General features: G+C 39.1%; 2 protein-coding genes across 2 annotated transcripts; one reads left to right on the top strand and one right to left on the bottom strand.

Moving 5' to 3' along the window:
- Positions 1-3,219: 3,219 nt before the first annotated feature.
- dbf4 (DBF4-CDC7 kinase regulatory subunit) lies at positions 3,220-14,980 on the bottom strand. Its single transcript, XM_033640005.2, has 13 exons — positions 14,554-14,980; positions 14,267-14,397; positions 13,048-13,214; positions 11,677-11,880; positions 11,488-11,538; positions 11,337-11,406; positions 11,139-11,215; positions 10,140-10,185; positions 9,931-9,976; positions 9,715-9,840; positions 9,030-9,144; positions 8,067-8,182; positions 3,220-7,911 (listed from the first exon to the last, which is right to left on the bottom strand). The coding sequence occupies exons 2-13, from the start codon at positions 14,325-14,327 to the stop codon at positions 7,086-7,088; spliced, it is 1,905 nt and encodes a 634-aa protein (XP_033495896.2). The 5' UTR covers positions 14,328-14,397; positions 14,554-14,980; the 3' UTR covers positions 3,220-7,085.
- A 276-nt stretch (positions 14,981-15,256) lies between these two features.
- On the top strand, positions 15,257-24,369 carry slc25a40 (solute carrier family 25 member 40). The gene is made up of 10 exons (XM_033639853.2): positions 15,257-15,453; positions 17,597-17,698; positions 19,261-19,320; positions 19,407-19,513; positions 19,645-19,712; positions 20,068-20,192; positions 21,118-21,401; positions 21,519-21,600; positions 23,312-23,392; positions 23,486-24,369. The coding sequence occupies exons 2-10, from the start codon at positions 17,605-17,607 to the stop codon at positions 23,617-23,619; spliced, it is 1,035 nt and encodes a 344-aa protein (XP_033495744.1). The 5' UTR covers positions 15,257-15,453; positions 17,597-17,604; the 3' UTR covers positions 23,620-24,369.
- The last annotated feature ends 377 nt before the right edge of the window (positions 24,370-24,746 follow it).

Genomic DNA, 24,746 nt, shown 5'->3' with positions numbered 1-24,746 from the left:
TATATATAAACGGAAGTTGGAAACGGAAATTCGCCTCCTCCGCCCATATCAAACCGGAATGCCAAAAAATCATGAGTCTGCCCCCAGAGGCTGTATCGCCCTCTGCCAGAAGTCAGACGCCGAATACAGCCGATGGGTTCCGAGAATGAACAAACACAGACTTTCAACCCGTAGAGCGGTGTTCACGTCCCGTAAGATTCTGAAGCCAAACTTTGTTCTTTTTTCCTAAACCCAACCATATGCGTAAATTGTTGGAGGAAAAAAAACATCCATTGGCGTTGTTGTACTGACATAGTGTTTATTTTGAAAGAGCCTATCTGTAAACAGTAAATTTCCTGTTAAAACAGAAGTGTGTTGGGGCGTTGGTAGCTTAGTGGATAGTGCCGGTGCCCCATGTATAGAGATGATGCCTCACTGCAGCGGTTGCAAGTTCAACTCCAGCTTGCAACCCTTTGCTGCATGTCGTCCCCCCACTCTCTCTGTCTCCCCATTTCACACTGTCCTGTATATTAAAGGCAAAAAAAAAATGAATGACAATGCATGTAACAAGAAGAACTTGACACGGCGTCCCAGAACGTCAACAACCAACGCACCCAGGGTATCTTTCACGTTGTATCTGGACGTGGAAAGTCCATGACCAAACATCAGTGTGTGACAAGGTCGGAGTGACAATGTGTTGGTCAAAAAAAATTATACATTTTAACAACCCAACAGCAAAGTCTCTTTGGAGAAATCACGGCCAGGTTACTCAAGATAATCCACAGACCTTGTTGTGAGCAGTGTCATACAGGAACTATTTTCTTTCTGTTGAATCACATCCACCAACTGTGTCACCACGCAGAAGGAAGTGTGCATCTACTCATGGATGAGATGTTGAGCTAGCAGGACATGCAGGCTTCCTTCTATGCAGTGATACTGTTGGTGGGTGTTGTTCTGCAGAAAGAAAGAGATTAATTATCATGAAGAATGTGGACATCAACACGTGAGGTGGAAAAGAAGATTAAAACAGGACGTTAAAATACAAAAGAAAAGCAAGGCAAGTGAACATTTGAACATGAAACTGCTCACAACAAGGTCTGTGGATTATCTTAAGTAACCTTGTCATGATTTCTGGAAAGAGACATTGCTGTTGAGTTTTTCAAATGTATTTTGACACTTTGAGGCACCACAAACCAAGTGTTGTATAGTTCCACTGTACTGGAGAAATGGCTTACCTTTCTATGGCCAATATCTCCAACACTCAGACTCACACCAAAACAATCTAGACTGATCAATAACACTACAGGGGCCTGTATCACGAAGCGAGATCAACCTTTCCTGGGTTACCCAGACCTATCCTGGGTTGACTAACCCTAACAATGGCAATCAGGATAATCGGTATCACGACGCTGGATATCAACTCGGTAACTCAACCCAGGGTTGCTTTATCAAGAACTGTGAACGCGCACGCAGCGGACCAATCACAATCATGAGAGAAGTGCAGTGTCACTGAGCGTCCTCACAGAGCGCCGTATGTGAGGGCAAAAAAAGTGTTTCTCGTGAGGATCAGAGATTAATTCTACTAAAATATGAGGAGGAGAAAAGCAACATTACAGAAAAGGCCAACACCGTGGCAGCTGCAGGAGGAGGAAACGTGTGGCAACGCACAACGGGATGAATAATGTTTAGTTTTAGTTTAGATTAGTTTATTTGCACATAATGTTAAAAATACGATTTACAAGATTAAAAAAAAGAAAAGTGCCGGAGAGGTTAGAAGCCACTAAAAGCTTATCAAAGAAATTCCCCTGTCAAAACATCAATGAAATCACATAATAGAGAAGAAAAAGAAATGGTTGAGGAAAGAAGAAATAGAGGAGGAGAGAGGGAAAAATCAAGACAAAACAAGGTAGCAAATAAAATGATGTGTAGGTTAAATTACTCATCACTGGTTCAAGTAGCTACAGTACCTGTACCTGTACATCTGACACTGATCACACCCTTGAATCCCATGAAATCAATGCTGCGCAGATGAACTGCGTGTATTACAATTATCGTCTAACATCATTGCGTCTGATAAATTGGTCTTCTTTGTCATAATGTTATATATGCTACAATAAAGCTTAAAGCTGACGCCACAATTAAATCATATCAACACCAAATTGATAGTCTGAATAAAATCATCCTGATATTGAGCTGTGTTAGAAATTAACAGCTGCGCAAAAATATACCTAGTCTCCCTCTTTAAAAAATAAAAAGGAAAATCCCTCAAACACCATGAAGTGTAGACATGATAGGCTACTTTGCACATTTCCAGCAGCAAAGCTGTCAATTAGGCCCATTATCTTTAACAGGGATCATTTCCTCCAACAAAACAAAACATTGGCACTAATTAATGGTGCTATTAAGTGTCCACAAATGATCAGTTTCTTTCTTATGAAGGGGTGGGATGAAAGTTCGACTTCTTTCCACTCCTTTTTGAACAATCTTTTCATTGTCTGCTTTCTTTTCTTTTTTAATGTTCAAAATAAACTTTCAAATCAAAATCAATCAAATGAATTAAACTTCCCGTCATGACTGAGCTGCATTTCTGTCAGCCATCAACAGCTGATTGGCCAGTGGGTGGTGCTTTTTATAGGATCAGATTCAACCCTGAACTTACCCTGCTCCGGAGCAGGATAGCTGTTCAGAGTAAGTTACCATGGTGATCTACCCCAATAAGAACTGAACCGGCTTCGTGAGACCGAAAACCCAGGGTTAACCCTGAAGTTACCTCGCTAAGACATTAATCCTGCTTCGTGATACAGGCCCCAGGTAAGAAGAAAAATATGTATTTTTAATTTAGGGGTGAACTGTCCCTTTAAACCTGGACATTAGGATTCTTTGCTTGGAGAGATGATGTGACTCTGGGGAAACGTTGAGCATAATCTGGCACAGTGTCACATTTAGTCTGATGATTTTAGGAACAATCAGTTTAAAAAAGGATTTAAAACAGTCACCTTACATTAAGAGAAGACTCAATTATCCCAGCTTTTTAAAACGCTTATTTATTAAAAACACTTTACTTGAGATGACTGTAACAAGGGAAAATAAAGTAACAACAAAAAGTTGTGGGGGTTTAAATTATGGGTTCACACAATGATGATCCGATCCAACCAGGGGCCTTTATGTTTTAGGTTTGCATGGTATTATATGTAACTTTTCCACACTGAAATGTTTTAAAACAACCATATCAATATCATGTTTTGTTAATTTGGATACTTAACATTAGCCCAAACATTTTCAACAATAGAACCCATAGAAATCTGTCATTTTAATAAAGGATACAGTACATGTCATTTGATCCTTGTCGCCTATCAGTGGCATTATGAACCCTTTGTCTTGTATGCTAGAAGCTAGAAGCTGCCTTTTTATCCTGTTTTAAGCCACATTTTTACTATAAATGTTTTAGATCTTGGTTGTTTTTAAGTATACGTTTTAACCAGATGAAGGATGTTAAGTCATCAGACAACTGGATCTTAAGTTATCAGAGAAACAAGCTGAGCTAATGTCAGCTGCAGCTCAACTCCAGCCCCTGTGGTAACAAACAGCCTTGGAGAAACACTCATTTTTAACTTGAAACTGCTTTATTAAGTGTTTTTGGATAATTCAGCTCCTGGTAAAAAAACCTCCTGAACAATGAACGCAGAGGGAAACCTAACCGGGTGAAACCGTCTGCAATGACGGCATTGCATCATCTTTTATTGTTTGATTAAAAGACCCCTTGCAACAGAAAGATGTAATATTATATGTTTAAAGATGTGCAAGTACTTAAGACTCTAAATTTATACTTATGGTGTGTACATCTGAGTGAGTGGTTGTCTATTACCCTGAAGAGCAGGTATAGGTAATGGCTGGACTCCTAATGTGTGGTATTCAATCGTACGAGGCAGGTACAGTTTGTGCACTATGATTATAAAAGTAGTGGCAGCAGGTTATCGTCTGTCTGAGACGAGAAAATAATGACGATAATGTCTGCATTTAGTGTTTCCTTTGACAGCTTGTTTGCAGCTGTGCTTGTACCTCAGAACATACTGTTGCTCGGTTGCTTTTTCTTAATGCCAGTGGCACAGAAACTCCTGTTCGACCCACTGCATCCATTTGAGAGCAGCGAGGGAGAACAAGGGCACTATGCTAATGCACTAAATGCAGGGGAAAAAAAAGGAGAAGCTGAACTAATGCATCAGAAAAAGCATATGAAGGCAGGTCATGAAAAGTGCACTTAGGAAGAATCCTAAAATGTTATTTATGATGTCAGGGTATGAAATTAACAAAATATTTTGGGGGCAATTTTGGCCCCCACGGTCTAAAAAATGGGGGCATTTTCAAAATGCTTGGGGGCCATCAAAAAATTGTACAATAAGCACATGAAAAGCAAAATCAACTAAGATAGTGTCTTCACTCTTCAGTAGAAACCATTATAAATGAAACAAATAACGGGTTACATAAAGTTATGGTTGCAAAATATCACTCAGATTTCCTATATTTCAACCAGTTTAAATGTGATGATTTAACCATTAATCTACTGATAACAGTACTAATGTTTCACCACATTACAGTTACTTTTACTGTTAAAAAGGCCAAATTATTATAAATTCCTTAGATGCAATCCTGGAAGTAAGTTAATTTAAAATTTAACATCCATTCTACCTTAATTTTTCATTAATTTGTCATTGTGTAGACACAGATCACCCAAGAAATGGTTAATTTATACTTATGGTACAACAAAGCCCCCTCCCCTTCTCTGTCAGATTACTCTCACGTAATCAGTGCAATCTCGTTGATTATGTCTGGAAAATGAGTTGTAGACGTGACGGTAAATTAATTTAACGAAAATAAAATTATACTTTAAAGTCAGATTGTAATACCGTTAAAAATATAAATACATATAGTTGTTTTGAAAACTTGGGGGCAATTTTGGCCCCCGGAACATGGCTTTTGGGGGCATTCTTGGATAAATTGCGGGCCAAATGACCCGTGGCCCTTGCTAATTTCTGACACTGTATGATGTCAAGTACCATACATCCAACCTGCAGGTTATTCACAGAGAAGTACATATGCAACCATTTATTTCACACATACAATCAGCTCCCTGTGCTATGGAAAGATTGAGTCTTTCTCCATATTATGGTATAAAACATTACAACTAAAGCTGCCTTTTTTCAATATGCTCCTCTTCCCTGATCAGTATTCAGAGGAAACGGCTGCAAAAGTGGAAAATAAACACTTCTGAGAAAATTAATTAACACATTAAGATTTAATAGATTTTGAAGTGGCCATAAATGGTTTCAGATTTTTGACATTGTTTATAAATTCATTTCATACAAATTACTGTTCCCTGTCTAAAATAAGGCTCCTTTAAAACTTAGTGATGGGGCTTCAAGTTGTTGGGTTTTTCCTCTGCAGATCAGTGTCACCTTCAGGGGGCATTTTCTTACAGTTCATGGCATCTAGACGATATTTCTCCATGTAAAATTATGTATAAACGACTGTGTTAAAGTTTAGAGGCAGAACTTTGCATTCATTCTTATTATAGCAATTTCCAAAAAATAACATCCTCACAAATCTTCAGTGTAAAACTGAAGAAAAAATTAGGATGATTTCAAGAGTGAGGCCACTTAGACAATGTGGACAAATAGTGGATGTATCAGTCTACAATGAATATGCCCAACATTATTAAATCTATTTTGTCTTCACATAGTAGGCTAATAAGTTGAATAATGGGTAAAAGCAATTAGCTATTATTGTTTTTCTCTTACTAAATATGTATGGACCCATCACAAAGGAGATTAAGATTAGACAGTAATAGAAACATTTAACTATATGCAAGATGTGCAGGAAAAGGGCTGCAACTTGATATCAAGGCATCACTTAATTTTGTACATTTATGACAAATTTTGTCATGGGAATATTAGTTTCAAACATTTCTTCAATTTCCAGTCCACTTTGAAAAGCCTGTAAAATAACCATTTGTATATCAACTACTCATTGCATGTTATGTTGAATTTGTGAAGAACACTTTATCTCACACGCCTCCATGCTGAACGGAGAATCCAAAAAGTACGAACCTTCTTCATGAATTGAAGTCATTGGGGACTGGGTTTATCAACAGCAAAACTTAAATCAAAACATCCGTTTGCAAAAAGGTCACACAACTTGCGCAGTATAAGCCAAGTCTCTTTCATTCAGTTTTATGCTTCCTAAACACATGCATTTTCATTGAAACATCACGATACAAACACTTCCGCCTACGAGAAGCAGGACGCGCCTGAGCATGAGTGTGCATATGAGTAGATTTCAAATGCAAGGGGCATGGCCAGGCATTCCTCTTGACCATGCATGAGACCATGACGTGTTTTAAATCATATATCATCCTTTTAGCGAAAATGCACGTGTTTGGGAAGTAGTGACAATACGACTGGATAAACAAAACTTGAGTTATACTGCACGAGTTGTGTGAGAGTTTGTGAAAAGATGTTTTGATTTGGTTTTGCTGTTGTTCAACGCAGTCCCCAAAGACTTCAATTCGGGAAGAATGTTCGTCTTTTTTGGGATTCTCCATTCACTGTGGAGGCATGTGAAAAAGATAAAGGTCTCTTCACAAATTGAAGGTAACACGCAGTGAGTTATTGATAAACAAATTATCATTTTGAGGGTGAAATATTCTTTTAACTCTACACCAAATCAATGTATTGTCAACCAATTTTCGCAGTACAATAAAATGTGCAAAATGTCATTTTAAAGCCACTATTAAGAGAACTATAAATGTCACTGTATGCTGGTTTACCTCTTTTAACTTCTGTCATGAAAATGCTGTGAACAAAATGCTGCAGCACATCAGCAGCTGCATTTCATTTGATGTGAAACAAAATAAATGGGGGAAAAAGGGATTTTTTTCACCCCTGAAAGAAAATAAGTGAGTGTAGATCACTGCCATTTTTAAATTGATGTTTCTGAAGAGAAGAGAAATCTAGTGGCGTGTATAATCCATGGCTCAGAATGTGGTGTGGTTCAAGTATTGAAATATTCAGTAACAGACCAGTTTATCCCCTCACTTCATTTGTTCCTTCCTAGTCCTCAAACCCCAGAAATTCCACGTCCATGTCATCACTTGACTGGAAAATCTCCAAAAGTCTCAGCAAAGAGCTGTCGGGAGTGTCACTTGGCTTCACACTCTCAACGCGTGTGTCCACTTTCCGTCTTTTGCGCTTATAAACTCTCACCCTCCTCCGTATTTTCCGGACCGGGGAGAAGCTTTGTGAAGGAAGGCTCACTTCTTCCTTTGCTGAGAGGTTGTTTTCAGTCATTTTGTCAGGCAATGTGTTTCCGTCCTGAACAGCCTCATGCACTGAGGAATCCTGTTTCTTCTCAGACTCCTCTTTTTGATTGGTTACAACATTAAGGCATTTTAAGGAAGTTTCATTCTGTACGTTCATGTCTTGGAGATGAGAAGATGAGTTGTTAATGTCTTGAGTAACTGTTTGGTCCTCCTCTTTGACCTGAGTAACCCTGGTGGGAATAGAGGGAGGACATTCACCTCCAGAGGCGGCTGTTTCCATCACAGGCTGAAGAATTTCAGCCTGCTCAGTCTTTTGAGGGAAAGAAGTCAAAGAATTCTGTCTGCACGGCCGTTTACGTGCAAGAGATCTGTGCTTGGATCTGTCTGTGTGAGTGTAACAGCTCCTCCTCTCCCCCTCTCTGTCAACCAGAGGAGCAGAACCAGTAACTGATCTGGTTTTTAAAGTGTGTCCTGAATAAGATCCCTCGTGCCCATCGATAGTCCAGTGCTGCTCTTCTTTAATAATCTCTGTGGTATCGAGATCTCCCTTGTGCCTTAGCTCAGTTTTCCCACATGGTCCCGGGGCAATGAGAACAGAGGAAACACTGCACTTTGGTCTGACAGGAATCAAAGAAAAATATTGCATGAGTGAAAGTTGAGAGTGAAGCAGAGATAAAAGATCTGAATATGTCAAACACAAATCAATTTAAATGCATTTCTTTCTTATGAACATATGTTGATGGACGTTTTTAAAGGAATGTAAACAAATTACCTTTTAACTTGAGTTCTGATGTGGATGAAGTTGCAGTGCAGAGTTGAAACCAGTTGGTCAACCACCAGGTATTCATCACTCTTGGAGAAAGCTTTGTGACGTTCACTCTTAAGATGCTGAACAAAAAAAAAAATTACATCACTTGATTAAATAATTGATAATTACAGCTGTCTAGTGGAGGCTAATTTGCACACAATTTCTTCTGTTACACACCCAAGTAGCTACAAAAAAAACAGACAGATCAAAATTACAGACAGCTTTTTAAAAATGCCTTCTAGGATGCAGATTTTTCAAAGCTCTGGTTACTGTTCATCTTTGTGGACATGTAAAACAGAGCGTCTGGGGGAAAAAATTGCCTGATCTCCTTAAGTCGAGCATGTCCATTGTTGCTGTGTAAAGAGCATGTCCAGAAACAATACCAATGGTGGATTACTGGTTTGCTAAAATTTTTTAACACTGTTTGGTGTGACTACTTTACACTTAAACTTAGTATTGCTGAAGCTCTTCACAAAAGAATGGAGGCATCTGCCGCACCAAATGTTTTTGCTCCACCTCAAAATCCACAGTTTGAAATCCACCAAAAACAACCATTTTGATTTAGGCCCGTTCAAACCAGCAGATTGTGTGACACATTCCAGAGTGGGAGTTTTGTCGGTGACAGGAAAACCTCCAAATGTCTCTTACATGTCTCTCAACACTCTTATGTTTGAGTGAGCTATTGCAACCTCATATTAAAATGGTAATCAGCATTAGCCTGTGTACTTTGCTCGATTTGGGACGAGGGGAGACAGCTGATGGTGAGCGTTTAGGGTTGGTGTTTTTGCACTCTCCTGTCTACAGAGATATTTTGCAAAGCAAAGGTTGTGTGGGGTGTGGGTTTTGGTTTTTGTGGTATTAACATAAATTATTGTATTATAGTCCTGGTGGTATTGTATTGACAGTTTTTGCTTTGTGATAACTTACCATTGTGACGTTCTCATATTTGATCATACAGCACTCGCAGTAGCCGCCTCGTTTCTTGTCTCTGTTCTTCTTTCTGCCGTGTGCTCGCTCTTCACTGGCTGAGGCTTTCGCACCTCTGTTTTCCAGACGTTGCACAAATAAAACACACATTTTTATCCAGTCTTGATGGGTGGCTCCAGCACTACCAACTCAAATTGGGTAGAGAATCAACCACATCACTATAATCAAGATCCTAAAGGTTTTGAAGACTGAACTGCAGATCGATGTGTAGGAAAGTAAGCCAACACAGTGCAGTAATCTGTGAAAATACATTCCTTTTAAACAGTGTGGGAAAAATGTATTTAGTTAGTTACTTTATTTTCCACAGCGTTGAGAATTTGTCCTTGGCTTCGACCCACAGTACAAATTTAAAACAAGGCAACACAATTAGTTCAGAACAGATGTCTTTAACAGGACATCAATAAACAACAGCACTGTAAAAGATATAGATCACTGAAAAATACAAAAAAGGAGCTGTGTGCAAAAGTTAGTTGATTAAACTAACTTTGAAGCTCCTTCAGGGGAATTTAAAGTGGGATTTGGTGGTTCCAGTGGTTAAAGTATGTTAAAATAAATGTGGTCTTTATGAACATGTGACATACTCTGCTATCCATATGTTGAGCAAAGCAGAGAAGAAACACCATACCTGTGTACTGGCTGTTTGTTCCCTGTTGGATGTTTGTCCTCAACACAGAAGGGCGTACAGGGAGGGGCAGTCTTCAGGTTGAACTCAGGCATGTTTGGCATAGTGAGGTAGATTGGACGGTAGTGTCTGAGGAGGAGAAAAGAAACATTTTATAGCCAATAGATGTAAGCTCAAAGATAGCAGGATGTCATCTCCCTTTAACCTACTGTCTCTTACCTGCTTGAATCCTCAACCTTGATGAACGGTTTAGTGATGCGCCCCCCTGGAACAAACATCATTGATGGGAAATTTAAATATGAGCATGTACTTAGAAAACATCAAAAGTAATAGTCAAGTCAAGTTTATTATAGCCCCGTATCACAGAGCATGCCCCCCCCCCCCCCCCAAAAAAATACTGGGTAATAACTAGGCAACATTTCACGTACCTTTGCATTTCTGAAAGCCTTGCTTTGCTGCCGACTCAGCTTTGACCTTTAAAAAAAGGAAAAACAAAAGCTTTTATAAACAAAATTTTACAAAACCTTCAGCCAATCATACTTTTCTGTCAGAGCTTCTATACTATGGTATGATCTCCCATCTGAGATAAGAAACTTTAACACCTGTCACACCTTCAAACAAAGGCTCAAGACCTGTTTTTTGGACAATCAGACATGTGAACATTTCTAATCAACAGTACACTGCTCACTGAAACACTGTTGTTATTTCTTTCCTAACCTGGTGCTAACTTGCTTTACGTCATTGCCAGGCAGTCAACTCTGCATGGGTATGTGTGCAGTATCTATTTTATTAACAGCATGGCTAACTTTGTGCTGCATGGCTTGTGTGTTAGTGCACATGACCATATCACTGACCTGTAACTGCATGTTTTAACATTTTACTAAGACCTACATAATGACTATTGTATTTTATCCATTACCCTTTTGCCATTGTCACTCTTGGCCGTGCCGAGTAAAACCATGCTGTGCCAATTTGTGTTTCTATTGTCAGTTTAGAAGCGCCGTGCCACGCCAAGCCATACCGCAGATTGACCTTCTCAGGAGCTGGTCCAAAAGCCGGCTGCCCGCACTCAAGCGGGTAGCGGTAATTTCTTGCCGACCGCAGCCAACCCCTGACAACCCCCCGCGTTAGTGGTTTGTTCTGATGCTCTGCTGTTGCTTGTTGCTTTGCACAGCTTCTCTTCTATCTTGACAATTTCTGTGTGCTGTAATCAATGCTGTGTTTGCGTCTCTATGTTGTCTTTGTTCTGTGAATTGTTGTGTGAATTTTATTCTTTTATTGGTTTAAAAACATCTCGCCAAAGGACTGCAGCTGAAAATTAGCCAGCTGGCTAACGTTAATTAATATGCATTTTCCTTTTAAATAAAATAAATGAAATGAAATGTTAAACCAAAGAATGCATTTAAGAACTTGAAATTTACGCTTACACTTGTTTTCACAGCAGTGACAGCAGGACACTGGCTGCTGAAGATCTTTTTTTTCTTCTGTACATATGCTATAATATCTGAAAGAGCCATAAGAGAGATAAAACCAGAAAAAGGTCATTATTGGTTATTACATATTCAAGCACTGTAAACAGTGGTTGAGGTTACGAAACAAAAACTGGTGTAACCTCTACAACATACCGTCTATGTAGAGGATTTTCACACCCCACTCCAGAGCATTCGACAGGATCTTGTTCATTTTCACCCTCTCCTGAAAACACACAACTGTGTATGAGCACAGGAAAGAAACAGGGTAGTTAAAGTTCCTTGCTGAACTCATAAGTTGACTTACCTGCCCTTTCACCACTCTCTCCAACAAAGCCTTCCCTCGGCTTGAAACACACTGCAAACAAAAACAAAAAATCTATCCCATTAATAACAAGTAAGAATCCAGATCTAGAAGGGAGTGACACAGGTAAGAAGAGACCGACCTAAAAACACATCTGCACTACAGTTGATGAAGCAATGAAAGTGAACCCACTGTGTCTGTTTGGCCCTGAGACCTGCTTTTGACGTTGTCCCCATGGCTGCTGGGTCGGTGCTGGTTTGATCGAGGGTGAGGTGAACTCGGTCCAGAGTCCGGGCTGGGCACAGGAGAGTCCTGCCTCAGGCACTGAACGTATCGTGCCTCCCTTTTGTTGGATACCAGATACTTAATTTCCTTACTGAAGAACTTCTCAACAGTCTAAGTGACAAAGACGAAAAAAACACAGGACAAGGTTTTTGAGAAAGATTTAGGACCCTTATGCCAAACAATTGCAATACACAGAGTATATTTACAGTGTCTTACATACATGTGTTGGTATCCACATTAAATGCATTTTGGTACTAACTGACATGTCTCCATGTTCACAGTGTTCTGAAAACTGTCAAGGATCAAAAATTGGTATTAAGTTTGGTATTTCTCAACCTGGACCCTATTTCCCATGGGTTTTTGTGCAAGTGACTAATGGGAACAACAGTTTTTGTAATTGGTCCAATAATGAGCGAGACACAGTGACAAAACAGGCTTCAATGTAACCTCTCAGGATAAGTTTGCACATCAGTTTTCATCTCCTGAAAGTGGTTGTTTTTGCCACTGATAGGCTCAGATTGTTACTGTAAGTGTTTGACAAGTTTATGGAAAAGATCCCTACAGAGATAAACCTTGTCTTTAAGAACAAATAAAAAAAGGTATACACACAACTACAATAAGAACAAAAGTTGGACAACTGTACAGGAGCAGCTACAGAGAAGATGTAGAATCATCATAGTTTATAGCAGTGGTTCCCAACTGGTCCAGCTACAGGTTTCAGATTTCTCCTCAGTCATTGGTTCAAGGTCCACACAGTTTAATATATTCAGCGTCACACTTGTGTTTGGCCATGTCTCAAGCTAGTTTGCGGTCTCTGGTAAATTATTCACTCACTCTACAGCAGGAAACTGCACTTCAAAATAAAAGCTCTGTGCTGGAAATTCACTGTAGTGAAAAATGACGTGTGTTTTTTACAAAGTTGATACATTAGCAAGTCACTTGTGGCCCATTCAGAATGGACCCATGACCCACTTTTGGACCACGACCCACCAGTTGGAAACCATTGGTTTAAAGGTTAAATTATATCAGTCTGTAATGATACAATGCTACCAAATAAAAGAGTCAGTTTACTTCAAACGCAGAGGAGAAATCTGAGTATAGGGATGAAGCCTCATAAAGTCGGCAGAGCTAATTGGGAGAAAATACAACATTGTGTTTTATAGAGTATAGACTTTATCCAGTTGACTCAATCATGGATATGTAAAGCCGACACAAGAGAAGCGACAGATATTTGAACCCTTCTGACAACCAAAATAACAATATAGATAAATGTCTCACCCCTCCCAGGTCTTTGATGTCACTCTCCAACGTCTCTGCTACTCTGTTTGATGGCAGATCCAAGTAAAACACCTTCCCAGCAAAAGGTCTGACTTGAGCAGGAGAGGACACACATGTTGGCTTAGCTTGGCTCAGCGCTGCCTTGTCACCAGTAGTGACACATTTCCCTGAAAAGACAAATCAGTAAAGTCACAGGATGAGAGAGGGAGATCAACAAGTCTTGAATCAGTGGTCACTAACTGAGTGATCAATCACAAATGAAACCATTTATTTTACTTACTGGTCATTTGTTGTTACATTCTTCTGGTTAAAAGTTAAACTTTTGATAGTTACAGCTTCAGAAATACAATGAACAGCTTGTTTTTAATCATTGTCAGCTGTTTATGTTTCATCAGCTGCTGGTTAAACTAAGCAACTTTAAAGATAACAAAGGACTTTGTTACTTTATCCTCTCATTGCACTGTATAATAACTGTTAAAGTTGACTTGACAGGACATTAATTCAACTGAAGACAGACTTTGAGTGAAGATAATTGAGACTTAAACATCTTGAATCAAAGTAACATTGCTTTTAGGTTATGTGGAGCAGATGTAGGTGTCTACAGGTATCAGACAGTTAAATTTAATGCTTTTTAAGACCTGTTCAAGACACCTTAGGACAGATTTTTGGACAAATCAAGCAGTATATATGTGGTCTTGTGCAAAGGTAAGTGCTATGTAGGAACGTGGTTATTACAGTGAGTTAAGTCAGTCTACATTTTGCCAACAGGTAAGTGCAAGTATGAAGTAAAATGACAATATTGTAGTTTTTAAAGTTTGTAACATTACATATGTAGACTTTTACACAGAAATGCTTCACTCATTTTCACAAAAAGAAATTATTATGTATTTTAAATGTATGTAATGGTTGTGTGTATGTGTGTGTGGACCATTTGAGTCCGTAATAAAGATTATTATTAAATTAAAAATGGACAAATTAACTTAGATAAAATTTTTGTAGTAGTTAAGTTCACAAATTCAAATTTAAAACTATTTTATTACTTTTAAGGCCTTTAAAGACTTCTTAAGGGCCCAGTTTAACCGAAAAACAAACATTGCGTAAGTCAGTGATGATAAAAATGGTTAAACCAGCTTAACACTACGTCTCAGATTTAACTGGAAAACATGGAAACGGACTTTGGTGTTTAAACATGTCGAGTAAATAAAAACATAAATATTACCTTGCCAATTGGGGCCTGTGTGCCTCTGGATGCGTTTCGGCTTCATTTTATTCTCTTTCATTGAGGAGAAAAATGTTTTTACTGCCCTCTTGTCTCAAGTCAACATGACCCAGGAAGTCCTTGTTTGTCCCCTGTTGGTAAACAAACAAGCGGATATTTACAAATAATGCAAACAGTGAGGCAGAAAGTGTTTGAATAGTAAAATATGAGCAATGTAATTTTGGCGCACCGTTAGTGTCAACCGATAGCCAGATTTAACCAACGGTAACTTTTAAATGCAGTCTTACCGTGTGACGTTACTGTTTCGTTTCCTCCGGTGCACACAGCTTTGTCAGTTAGCTGCTTTGCTAACTTTACGTTACATTATTTCGTAAGCTAACATTAATAAACGGTACACGAGCGACGTGAGCAAGTTTGCTGGCACAAACTATCCATTTGTGGGAGGTTTTACAACTGTTAAGCCAGCTGTAGGAAACTTTTCAGACCACAGCTCCACAAAGCTTCCCTTTCCCGCTTTAAATCCAATACAAGAGGAAGTCTATGTTGCCATGTTTGATACTTTCCGGTCACGTAAGCACTGTTACGTTTGTTTTAAAGGTGCTCAGCGGGCGTTCCCAAATTAGTTAAACAGCAATTTTGTATTTACATATAGTATTCCTAAAAATAACCCACTTGTCTTTGATGAACGTCACGGTCGTACTTTTAATAGCGTTGACAAATTGAGACGTTGTAAGGTTTTACGGAAATTCTTCAACCCTGGCAACACCGGAAATAAGTAAACGCTGCCTCTGTGTTTGAAAGTGATGTTTCCACATTGCTGTAAAAAAAATTAAATAATAAAAATATACATTAAAAACGCAAATCGATAAATTAGCCTCTTTACAAACAACTTTTATACGCTTCGTATGTAAATATTAATATCCTCTTCTGCGTTTAATGTAACGTAAAATTCCGAAAAGTGCAAGAATGTGCTCTGCTGAAATTAGCACCATGCAGGAAATGTTATCATGTTGTGTAAACTGACCAGCTAGCTAAGGTTACAACCACTGCGCACACACACACGTGTTGGAGCTATGCTGTCCCTTTAGATCATGTAGGACAGTAGTAGTAACTGTCAAACACTAAAAAACCCGAGGATCATGTGTGTGTTCATGGACTACTTCGTTGATGCTGAGGTGCTTTAGCAGGTAGGAAGTTAGCTAGCTTAAATAGCTAACCCAGGTCAGCCCATGAATGTATGAAGATATATAAAATGGCTGTATAAAGATATGCATGCATGGGTTAGCTGAAGAGTTCTGTTCATGTAATGTTACGACACCTGGGGCGATATTGTAATAAGTTGGTAACCACAGTGTTGGAATGTAATTGAGTACATTTACTTAAGTACAGTCTTGACATACTTGTGTCTTACTTGAGTATTTCCATTGTTATGCTGCTTTATACCTCTACATTACTACGCCACAGAGGGAAATATTGTACCATTTACTCCACTATATTTATCTGATAACTTAAGTTGTATTGTAGAATGTGAGTATTATTACTAAGGGACTGTTCTTTACTTATCAGAGGAGGGTGGTGGCTGGGGTATGACTTTTTTGCTTGTTTGTTTTCTTTTGCTTTTTAATCCTCCCCAAAGCTACAAATGTTTTTTCCGTGAGTCTCCCTGAGTGACTTGGGGAAATGCTCAACCCTCCCTCCACCATGAATTAGTTATAATGTTTTAAAGACTTACCCTAACTTGATGTTTGAAAGTTAAAGATTGAGGGTAAACTCCTCAAGTTGGAAAAAAAAACGTTTTTCCTCTCGTTATGTATGTTGGTTTGCTAGCGCCAAATTTTTACAAAATTTTAGATATAGAATAAAGTAACTTTGATAAAATATCACCATTTTTTTAACTCAATTTGTTTTTCTGTTGGTAGCAATCGTCCCATGTAATGTGTTCAAGTACCAACATAAATTTGAAAATCCAAACATACTTTTTGTTTCTGCCTGAAATAAATGGTGTAGTTTAGAGTAATTTTAAAGAAAACAGCCCTTTCAAACCCGCTTTCAAAGGGCTGTTTTCTTTAAATGAGCTGTATGCCCCTCCCTTAAGCCAAAATAAAAAAATAAGTCCTGCCGCATTGCTTGAAAAAAATATTTGACATGCCCCTCCCTTTTTGCACCACCCCCTCTCCTATCATAAATAACGAACAGTCCCTAATATATCCCTTAAAATATGGATTAAGACAGCCATCACTACATAATGTAATTAAAATAAGCTCCACCTTTACAAGCTTCAGCATTAAAAGGATTACCACATGAATGCATCAGTAATAATCCAGTTAATGGGCCATTATGAGTACTTTTACTTTGGGCACTTAAATATTATTTTTATGCTAATACTTTTCTACTTTAGCCTAAGATTTTGAATGCAGGACTTTCACTTTCACTTCACTTGACTATTTTACACTGTAGTATTGCAACTTTTACTTAACGGGGAAATCCATCTAAATTAAGAATTCCAAATGTCATTTCCATGGCCTTAGAAAGTTCAGTCAGTATTTGTGAACATGAGGTGAGTCTCAAACTTGTGATGTGATAAGATATAAAGTCTGGAGCTGCTCCACAGACATAGAGTGCAATTACATGCACATGAATAACCTGTTTACGAGGCTTATCTAAGTTATGATCATATTTGGGACATGGCGTTTACATGAGAACAGAGAAATCAGGTTCTTCATATACCCTGTATACATCCTGGTTATACTTGTGAAAGTGGAGTTTCCTCCCTCACCTACTGGAAAAGTAAACACAGGTCAAGGCTGCAATCTGAGGCTGATATGGCTCTCTGCCTGACAACCTCCATCCGCCCAGTTGAATATGCAGCTCAGTTTTATGCAATATATGCAGTAGGGGGTTCCCGCTCTGTCTCTCTTTCAGCTAAGGGGTCGTTGACCTGTAAAACTTTGAATTCCCCAGATCTATAACATCTTTTAGCATTCATTGCCTATGGAGCAGCTCCAGACCAAAACACATTTACACACACATTTAATTTCAATTTAATTTTTAATCAATCTAAGTTTTAGCATTCTGCTTTTTGTACTTGGGACAGAGTTGTCAATTTTACAATATATTTGGACTGTCTTAAACCACAGGAATAACATGTATGAATTTTGAAAATAGCTGTAGTTCCCCTTTATGTAAAAGATCTGATTAATTATTCCACTACAGTCTAACTAAGTCAACGTTTCTGTGGCTACTAATTTACTCATTTGACAAAACAGGTTCTTGATAAGTTACACACAGTCTACAACACGTCTAATGTCAAACTGTATCTCTGCTTTTAAGAAGACACAATGAGTGGTCAAAGTCCTCCAGCCTCTAATGGCATTACTCCACTGCAGCAGATGGCGGCGTCCTGCTCCGGAGCCATCCTTACATCTTTGTTTGGTGAGAGACTAAGCATCTGTCCTGTTTAGGCTTTTTACTTGTTTTAGCTCATGCAAAGCAATACTACGTTTAATCATTTCTTATAACTCGCCATTTGTTTCCTGTCTTTACCGGCAGTCACTGTTTTCTACTCAATTCAGTGCATTCTGAAAATCTACTTTAAAAATTGAAACCTAAATCTCAGTTGACACTTTATTGGGTAAAACCTTATTATTGTGCATCTATGGGTAAAGCCAGGGAAAACCAATGCAGTCTAATACAATACTATCCTGTAAGTAGGTAGGATTAACTGCAGAGATGTCTTATTAGAATGCATTAATGTCATCAATATTTACATGATAACTAGTCAAACAAGTGCGCTTCAGGGAATCCACTGTGAACATTCTGTTTCTTTTTCATTTCTGTTAAAACTGAGTTAGCATTTTATTTTGTGGCAGTAATGAAACAGTCAAAATTAATTTAAAAGTCTGTCCAAGTGATGTGTTCAAATACAGATGGGATTCTTGAAACTTTAAGACCTGAGAGGAAATCCAAGCAGTAGATAAACAATAAGATGAACATGGACGTGGTGAAAATAATCATGTAAAATGTGGTAACTACTTATTTTCTTCTTAAATAGTTTCTGTCGCTGTATCAAACTTTTTATGTTTGTGACTGTGACAGATTATTAATCAAGTTCATGAAAATGTTCATAATGTGAAAGAATAATTCAAGGAAGGTTAATTTAAGGTTTCTTGAAATGTAGGAAAACAAAAATAGCTGTTATCTTCTGAAAATGGTTGATAGTAATGCAAAATATATGTGATATATTACAAGGGGCCACAACTTACAGAAACACTCATGTTACATTTTTAGGGCCCTGTTAAATCCATTTAAATTTTTTCCAGATTCCTTCCTTTTTTCCCAATTTCGGTGTTTTTCATTTTAATTTTTCTAAATTCTGTTTTACGATTTAAGCACACTTTGCCACAAGAAAGAGTGTGTAATCACTAATCAAAGTTTCAACAATTCAATAAGAAAATTATAAAAAAAAATTAATGACTGTCAATGAATGAAATTTAATGTAAAACAACACTGTACTATTTTTTGGAACCATTTTCAATAATTTTAAATATGTTTTATAGTTCCTGGGAATATGATCTAATTGAGCTTATCACCATATACATATTTACACTGTATTAACATCGTATTTTGAAAAGTGGACATAGTCATACGAGTATCCTGGACTGTTTGAATGCATTTAGCTCACAGGTCAGAGCAGGCCTACAAGTGCACGGTGTGCTCCAACTTAAGTGGCAGCTGCAGGTCTGACCACGAAGATGTGAGTGACAGCTGATTTGATGCAGAGTCATGAGACGCTGTGTGTGGACGACCCGAGAATCACAAGAAAACAGGATTTGACCTAGCTTGGCTCACCGAGAAAACTTAACAGACAGACCAAAAACATGTACAAACACTGACGTATTTTATAAGTAGTACAGCAGATCTATTTGCACAGAAAGACATCGCATGTACTTAATTTCATACATGGCTGCTCATGTTAATTTAACTTTTTTTTTCAGTTACACCTTTGGACGTTGTGAAGATCAGACTGCAAGCACAGAAAAATCCCTTCCCCAAAGGTATAAGGAAAATGAACTGTGTTGGTTTTATTTGTTTAATTCAGTAAATGTGAAATGACTAAGTTTTTTTTCCCAATATCTTTCAGGGAAATGCTTCGTCTACTGCAATGGACTAATGGACCACATATGTGTGTGTGAAAACGGCAACTCCAGGGCCTGGTACAAAGCCCCAGGTCACTTCAGTGGCACGCTGGTAACCATTTCCCCAATTCACTCTTTCCCAAAATAAAATACAAAGGCATAGAGTTAGTCGGACAAGTGCCCCAGCTTTTGCTTGTCTCACTTGCCAAACAGCACATTGACTCTACACTCACATCTCCGCAGGATGCCTTCATAAAGATAGTCCGCAACGAAGGATTAAAATCATTATGGAGCGGTCTACCTCCAACCCTGTGAGTGTGAAGTCTTTTGTGTCTCTTTTATTCCCCTGTTGCACTTCATCCTGCTTTCGCTCCTCTTAGAGTGAGTTATTGAGCAAATGTGGTCGGCCGACAGTCGTTTAGCCCGTAGCCGATGCACTCATTAAGGGTACTTTGAAGTTGTACCAATTAGTGGCAAACCACCTAAGGTTTTCTCGAGGGCTGACGACTAAAGATTGATTCATGTTAAGTGTTATCTTAATGGAAGTTTCTTTAATAAATGTTCAGTAATTTATTGGTGTTGCGTTTGCAGCTGACATTTTCCCTGCTTGGAATAATCTTGACGGAAGCTTAATATATGAATATTTTCCATATGTGTCATCTCCAGTGTGATGGCCGTCCCAGCTACAGTGATCTACTTCACGTGCTACGACCAGCTGTGCGCAGCGCTGAGGGTCAGGATGGGAGAGCGTGCTCAGGTGGCTCCTCTTCTGGCAGGAGCTATCGCTAGAGGTGAGTCAAATGCTGTCACATCAAGAGGACCGATCCCAGCATCGATTATTTTACAGAGTGGAACCATCTATGTAAAGGTCCAGTGTGAGGATTAGGGGCACCTATTGGCAGAATTGGACTGCAATATTCACAACTATAGCCCCGTTTCCACCAAACACTTTGGTGGAACCTAAAGTAACCCTTCAGACATGGTACCTAGACTCTAGGGTTTCCACTGCAAACAATACTCTTAAATGTGGGCGGGGTTGTTGTCACTCACTGCTCCGTCCAGGTGTTCCAGTACCCATACTACCATACCATTTAGTATGCTCAAGTACATAGTATGTCAAATGGAGTATGCCAAAAATACCAGGATGTTCTACAGCAGTGGTTCCCAAGTGCTCCAGCCACAGGAACCAGATTTCTCCTGCACACTTGGCACATGAGAGAAGTTTCAGTTGGTGTCACTGCAACCTCACAGCTAGGTGCCACTAAATCCTACACACTAGAACTCTTATCAAAACAGTATCAGTTGAAAAGGTGTTTTTTGAGTCATCAGAGTTCCGTTCAGCTTGATTAACTTATTGCTGTATTTTAATAATGCTGGTGTTTTAATATCTAGATTAATTTTCAAGGGCATCCACCCATACCTTCTGCCCAACAGCTCTGAGTATCTGTGTGTAATTTTATCACTACATTAGATTTCATTTTGAACACGTTGTGACCCTGGCTGGGTTTTTAATAACAATCAATGAATAGTTATTAAAAAGAAAGTTAAAAAAAAAGCACAGTCGAGGAGGGTGACTGCAATTTGCTTGTTAATAATTCATGAAGTGATACATGACTCTTCAGTTAAAATGCTCAAAATGTCATCATCACCTGGTGTGTTCTCTGCGACAGTATGTTTTAAACTTTTCCTCTCTGTTTCTGTGTGTGTGTGTGTCAGTGGGTTCAGCGACAGTGATCAGCCCACTGGAGCTGATCCGTACAAAGATGCAGTCTCGGAAACAGACGTACAGGGAGCTGACCGACTGCATCCGCTCTGCGGTACAGGCAGAGGGCAGGCTGTCTCTGTGGCGAGGCCTGGGGCCCACGCTCCTCCGAGACGTGCCCTTCTCTGCCATGTACTGGTACAACTATGAGAGGGGCAAGAGCTTCCTGTGTGAGCTGTATAACACCAGAGAACCCACCTTTACCATGACCTTCATATCTGGAGCGGTGTCTGGCTCTGTAAGTGTATCTGCACCTTGTGTCCTGTCAAACTGCTCAGAACTCAGCTCTTCAACCTGCAGGAATAGAACTCGAAAGAAAATATCACTAATTAATTGATACATATTTCCATTTCAGATTGCAGCCATCGTAACGTTACCTTTTGATGTCGTCAAAACGAGGAGGCAGGTGGAGCTGGGAGAGCTACAAGCAAAGAATTGTAATTATGACATCATTATTTATTGCTCTGAAGATTGTGATTGTTGTACATCAGTTGATTTCCAAGATCTCCAACTGGTGCGTTTTACCCTCCATGGTAGTTCTGCAGTTGTCAGAGCGTATATGAAAAGATTGTGGAGATTGTGCAGCCAAACATTGTCTTTGATTCCTTTAATCTAAGACAGTTTACTCTTTCAGTAGACGATTTAAGAGATCCCACAGTTTCCAAAGTCATACAGTGTAAACATCACACAGCTTCAATGAAGAGCTGGAACAAGCTGACACAGGATGTTTCTGTAAAACTGTCAGACAATGTGGAATAAGATGTTTTTCCTACATCAAAGCTACAGTAACTTTTATAAAGTACGTTTTCGTCATGTCTGCTGAAACAAAATATTCCTCTGCCCTCTCTGTCAAATGCCAGCGCTCCTAATGGCATCGCTGGACGAGAACGAAAACAGCCAATCAGAGCGGAGGAGTCTCTAACGCAGATTTCAAACATGACAATCACTGCTCGTGAACTGTGGTTAAACTGACAGACTAGGCAGCGCTGATCAAATATGAATCAGATTCTGTTACTGCATTTCATATTTCTCACCTTAGATGTTCACAGACACATATTTTAAAGCAATGGTTCCCAATAAAAATGTCAAGTTTGTAAAAAACACACTCTATTTTAAAGTACAGTGAATTTCCGGCACAGAGCTTTTATTCTGAAGTACCGTTTCCTGCTGTAGAGTGAGTGATTAACGGACAGCTACTTGACAGAGACGGCAAACTAGCTTGACAACTTGGCCAAACGCAAGTACGATGCTGAATATATTAAACTGTGTGGACCTTGAACTAATGACTACGGAGAAATCTGGCCCCCGTGGCTGGATCAGTTTAGAACCACTGCTTTACTGTTTAGCTGTAAAATGAGAAAGTTGGTGACTGCCATGTTGAAAACAGGCGAACTGAAAACGAAGCACTGTCCACTAGCCAGAGCAAAACTTTCTGAAAACATTTAAAGCAAGAAATAGGCAATGCAGTAAGAGAGTCTTGAGTTATATAGGATAAGCGCTGCCTATTTTGTGCCTATTTATTTTGTATTATTATTTTAAGCCATTGCGCCATGAAAAAAATAGGTGCTTGGAAACACTTGCCGCACTGGCGTTACTCTACCTTCTGCGTGGCTTTACTGAAACTGTTTGCTTTGATGCCGCAAAAAAGTCATTGTGTATGCAGGCCCTTAGGCTACTGTTAGCAGATGGATGAACTGTTGCAACATACTCTCTCCTTCTGTGAAACACTTTGCCGATATTAATGTGTATTATTTTGTTTATTTTTAGACTCTCTTTGTGAGCCAAAGTCCGTCCTCCTTTTTTGGGTTGCTTTATAGTGTAGGCAGTTAATGTCAGTGCTGGTATAGCAACATTCTCTGCAGGATTTTCCACCACGGAATCAGGCTTTCACCAAAGGGGCGTGCATATGCATTTGTAGAACAACCAATAGAGACGCCCTCTCTTGGCTAAAGTCTCCCGTCACATGCTAGATTTTTTAAAGCCTGAAAACAGAGCAAAGAGGAGGTGCAGAAGTCTATTTTTCTCTCAGTCCAGTTGAAAGACAATATGCTCAAAGGTTATTATGGGATTTTTGCCCTGTGAAGCCAAAATCGCCTACCCCAGCTTTAATGTGCCATTTGATGTTGACTGTTGTCTTTGTCTCATCAGTGTCCCATCAGGTCTCCACCTCCACCCTCAGTGTGATGAGCAGGATTGTGGCGCAGGACGGCTTCAGTGGACTGTTCAGAGGTAGAAACCCTGTGTGATATTCTGTGAATGATTATAGTTATATCTCCTTACATGGCCTGTAATCACTCCTCTAATCTGTTGTTTCTTTGTCAGGTTTCCTCCCAAGGCTGATCAAAGTGGCCCCGGCCTGCGCAATCATGATCAGCACCTACGAGTTCGGAAAAGCCTTTTTCCGCAAATACAACGAGGAGAGGATACTCAGGCCGCTGCAGACCAGCAACTCCTGAAACAGCACTATGACCACTGTGATACTATAGCAGGGGGAGAAAAGGCTCATTTTGCCAAAGTAAAAAACACAAGCAGAAATGGTGAACGGCTCAACCCATTTCTGCATTACAGATTTATATTAAATTCAGCTTATTTGTATTTAAAATGATATTCTATAATATATGTTCACTCCTACAGATCCTGTGCGCACAACTGAAAATAGATCATATTTTGTCTCGTCAGTGCTCCAATCACATGCTTTTTGATGTGCTGAACAGCCAGCAGATGGCAGCCACAGTTTTGTTAATAATATGTGATATGTCTCACTGTGATCATGTGCATTGTGCCTGAAGTCCTTACATTAGAGATACAAGATTGTGATTCCCCTGTGTGTCAGTCCAAGTCAGTGTATCCTCCCGCAACACAGAGAGGATCTCTGTGTGTTTGCACCTCCACTCCAATCCCCAGGAACCTCTGAATACACGTGTGACAGAGAAACAAACGCACAACAGCCCAAATCAAGTGTTAAGCCATTAGAGTGTGACACGTGTAAACTTCATGAAAATGTGCCGTTTCAAATGTTTACTATACATACCTGATTGTCTTTGTAGATTCTTCTCATGCACTGACTTTATACAGACTGTATCACACCCATTCATTGTCAAAAAGAAACTCAAATGTCACTATCAAATTCTCACTGTTTGATCAAGTGGAGTTTATTCAAAATGAAGGATAAAAAGGCAAACAAATCCAATAAAACATCTGCTGCATATCTGTGCAAATGACTGCTGAAACGAGCTAAAGGCAAAGTCATGTGTTCAGTGTTGAGGTACATGGCTAGTCACCAGTGAAACACATCACGTTATACTGATATTCTGCAAATACACGTTTCTTAATCTCAAAAATATCTGTCGCAAGATATTCTTTACTGGGTCCTAACACAGATCTTTAATTAGAGTTTTAAGAGTGATCTATTTGTGGTAACTAGCCATTAAAATACTGCATTTGAATAATTAAAGGGCCAATAATGCTTAAAGGGACAGTTCACCCCAAAATCAAAAACACATATTGTTCCTCTTACCTGTGGTGCTATTTATCAGTCCATATAGTTTTGGAGTGAGTTGCTGAGAGTTGGAGATACCGGCCG

This window comes from Epinephelus lanceolatus, chromosome 10 (genome assembly GCF_041903045.1).
Source record: "Epinephelus lanceolatus isolate andai-2023 chromosome 10, ASM4190304v1, whole genome shotgun sequence".
NCBI lineage: Eukaryota > Metazoa > Chordata > Actinopteri > Perciformes > Serranidae > Epinephelus > Epinephelus lanceolatus.
Note: the sequence above shows the minus strand (reverse complement) of the source record. Positions and strands in the feature narration are given on the sequence as shown.

What these genes read in the sequence shown, in the direction of transcription:
- slc25a40 (XM_033639853.2), top strand. Translation starts at nt 17,605, where the DNA reads ATGAGTGGTCAAAGTCCTCCAGCCTCTAATGGCATTACTCCACTGCAG. An exon ending in GGCAGGAGCTATCGCTAGAG is followed by an intron (nt 20,193 to 21,117) that starts GTGAGTCAAATG and finishes TGTGTGTGTCAG; the next exon opens with TGGGTTCAGCGACAGTGATC. An exon ending in CTTCAGTGGACTGTTCAGAG is followed by an intron (nt 23,393 to 23,485) that starts GTAGAAACCCTG and finishes TTTCTTTGTCAG; the next exon opens with GTTTCCTCCCAAGGCTGATC.
- dbf4 (XM_033640005.2), bottom strand. Translation starts at nt 14,327, where the DNA reads ATGAAAGAGAATAAAATGAAGCCGAAACGCATCCAGAGGCACACAGGC. An exon ending in CTCAGGGCCAAACAGACACA is followed by an intron (nt 11,539 to 11,676) that starts GTGGGTTCACTT and finishes TTTTGTTTGCAG; the next exon opens with TGTGTTTCAAGCCGAGGGAA. An exon ending in AGAGAGTGGTGAAAGGGCAG is followed by an intron (nt 11,407 to 11,487) that starts GTAAGTCAACTT and finishes GTGTGTTTTCAG; the next exon opens with GAGAGGGTGAAAATGAACAA.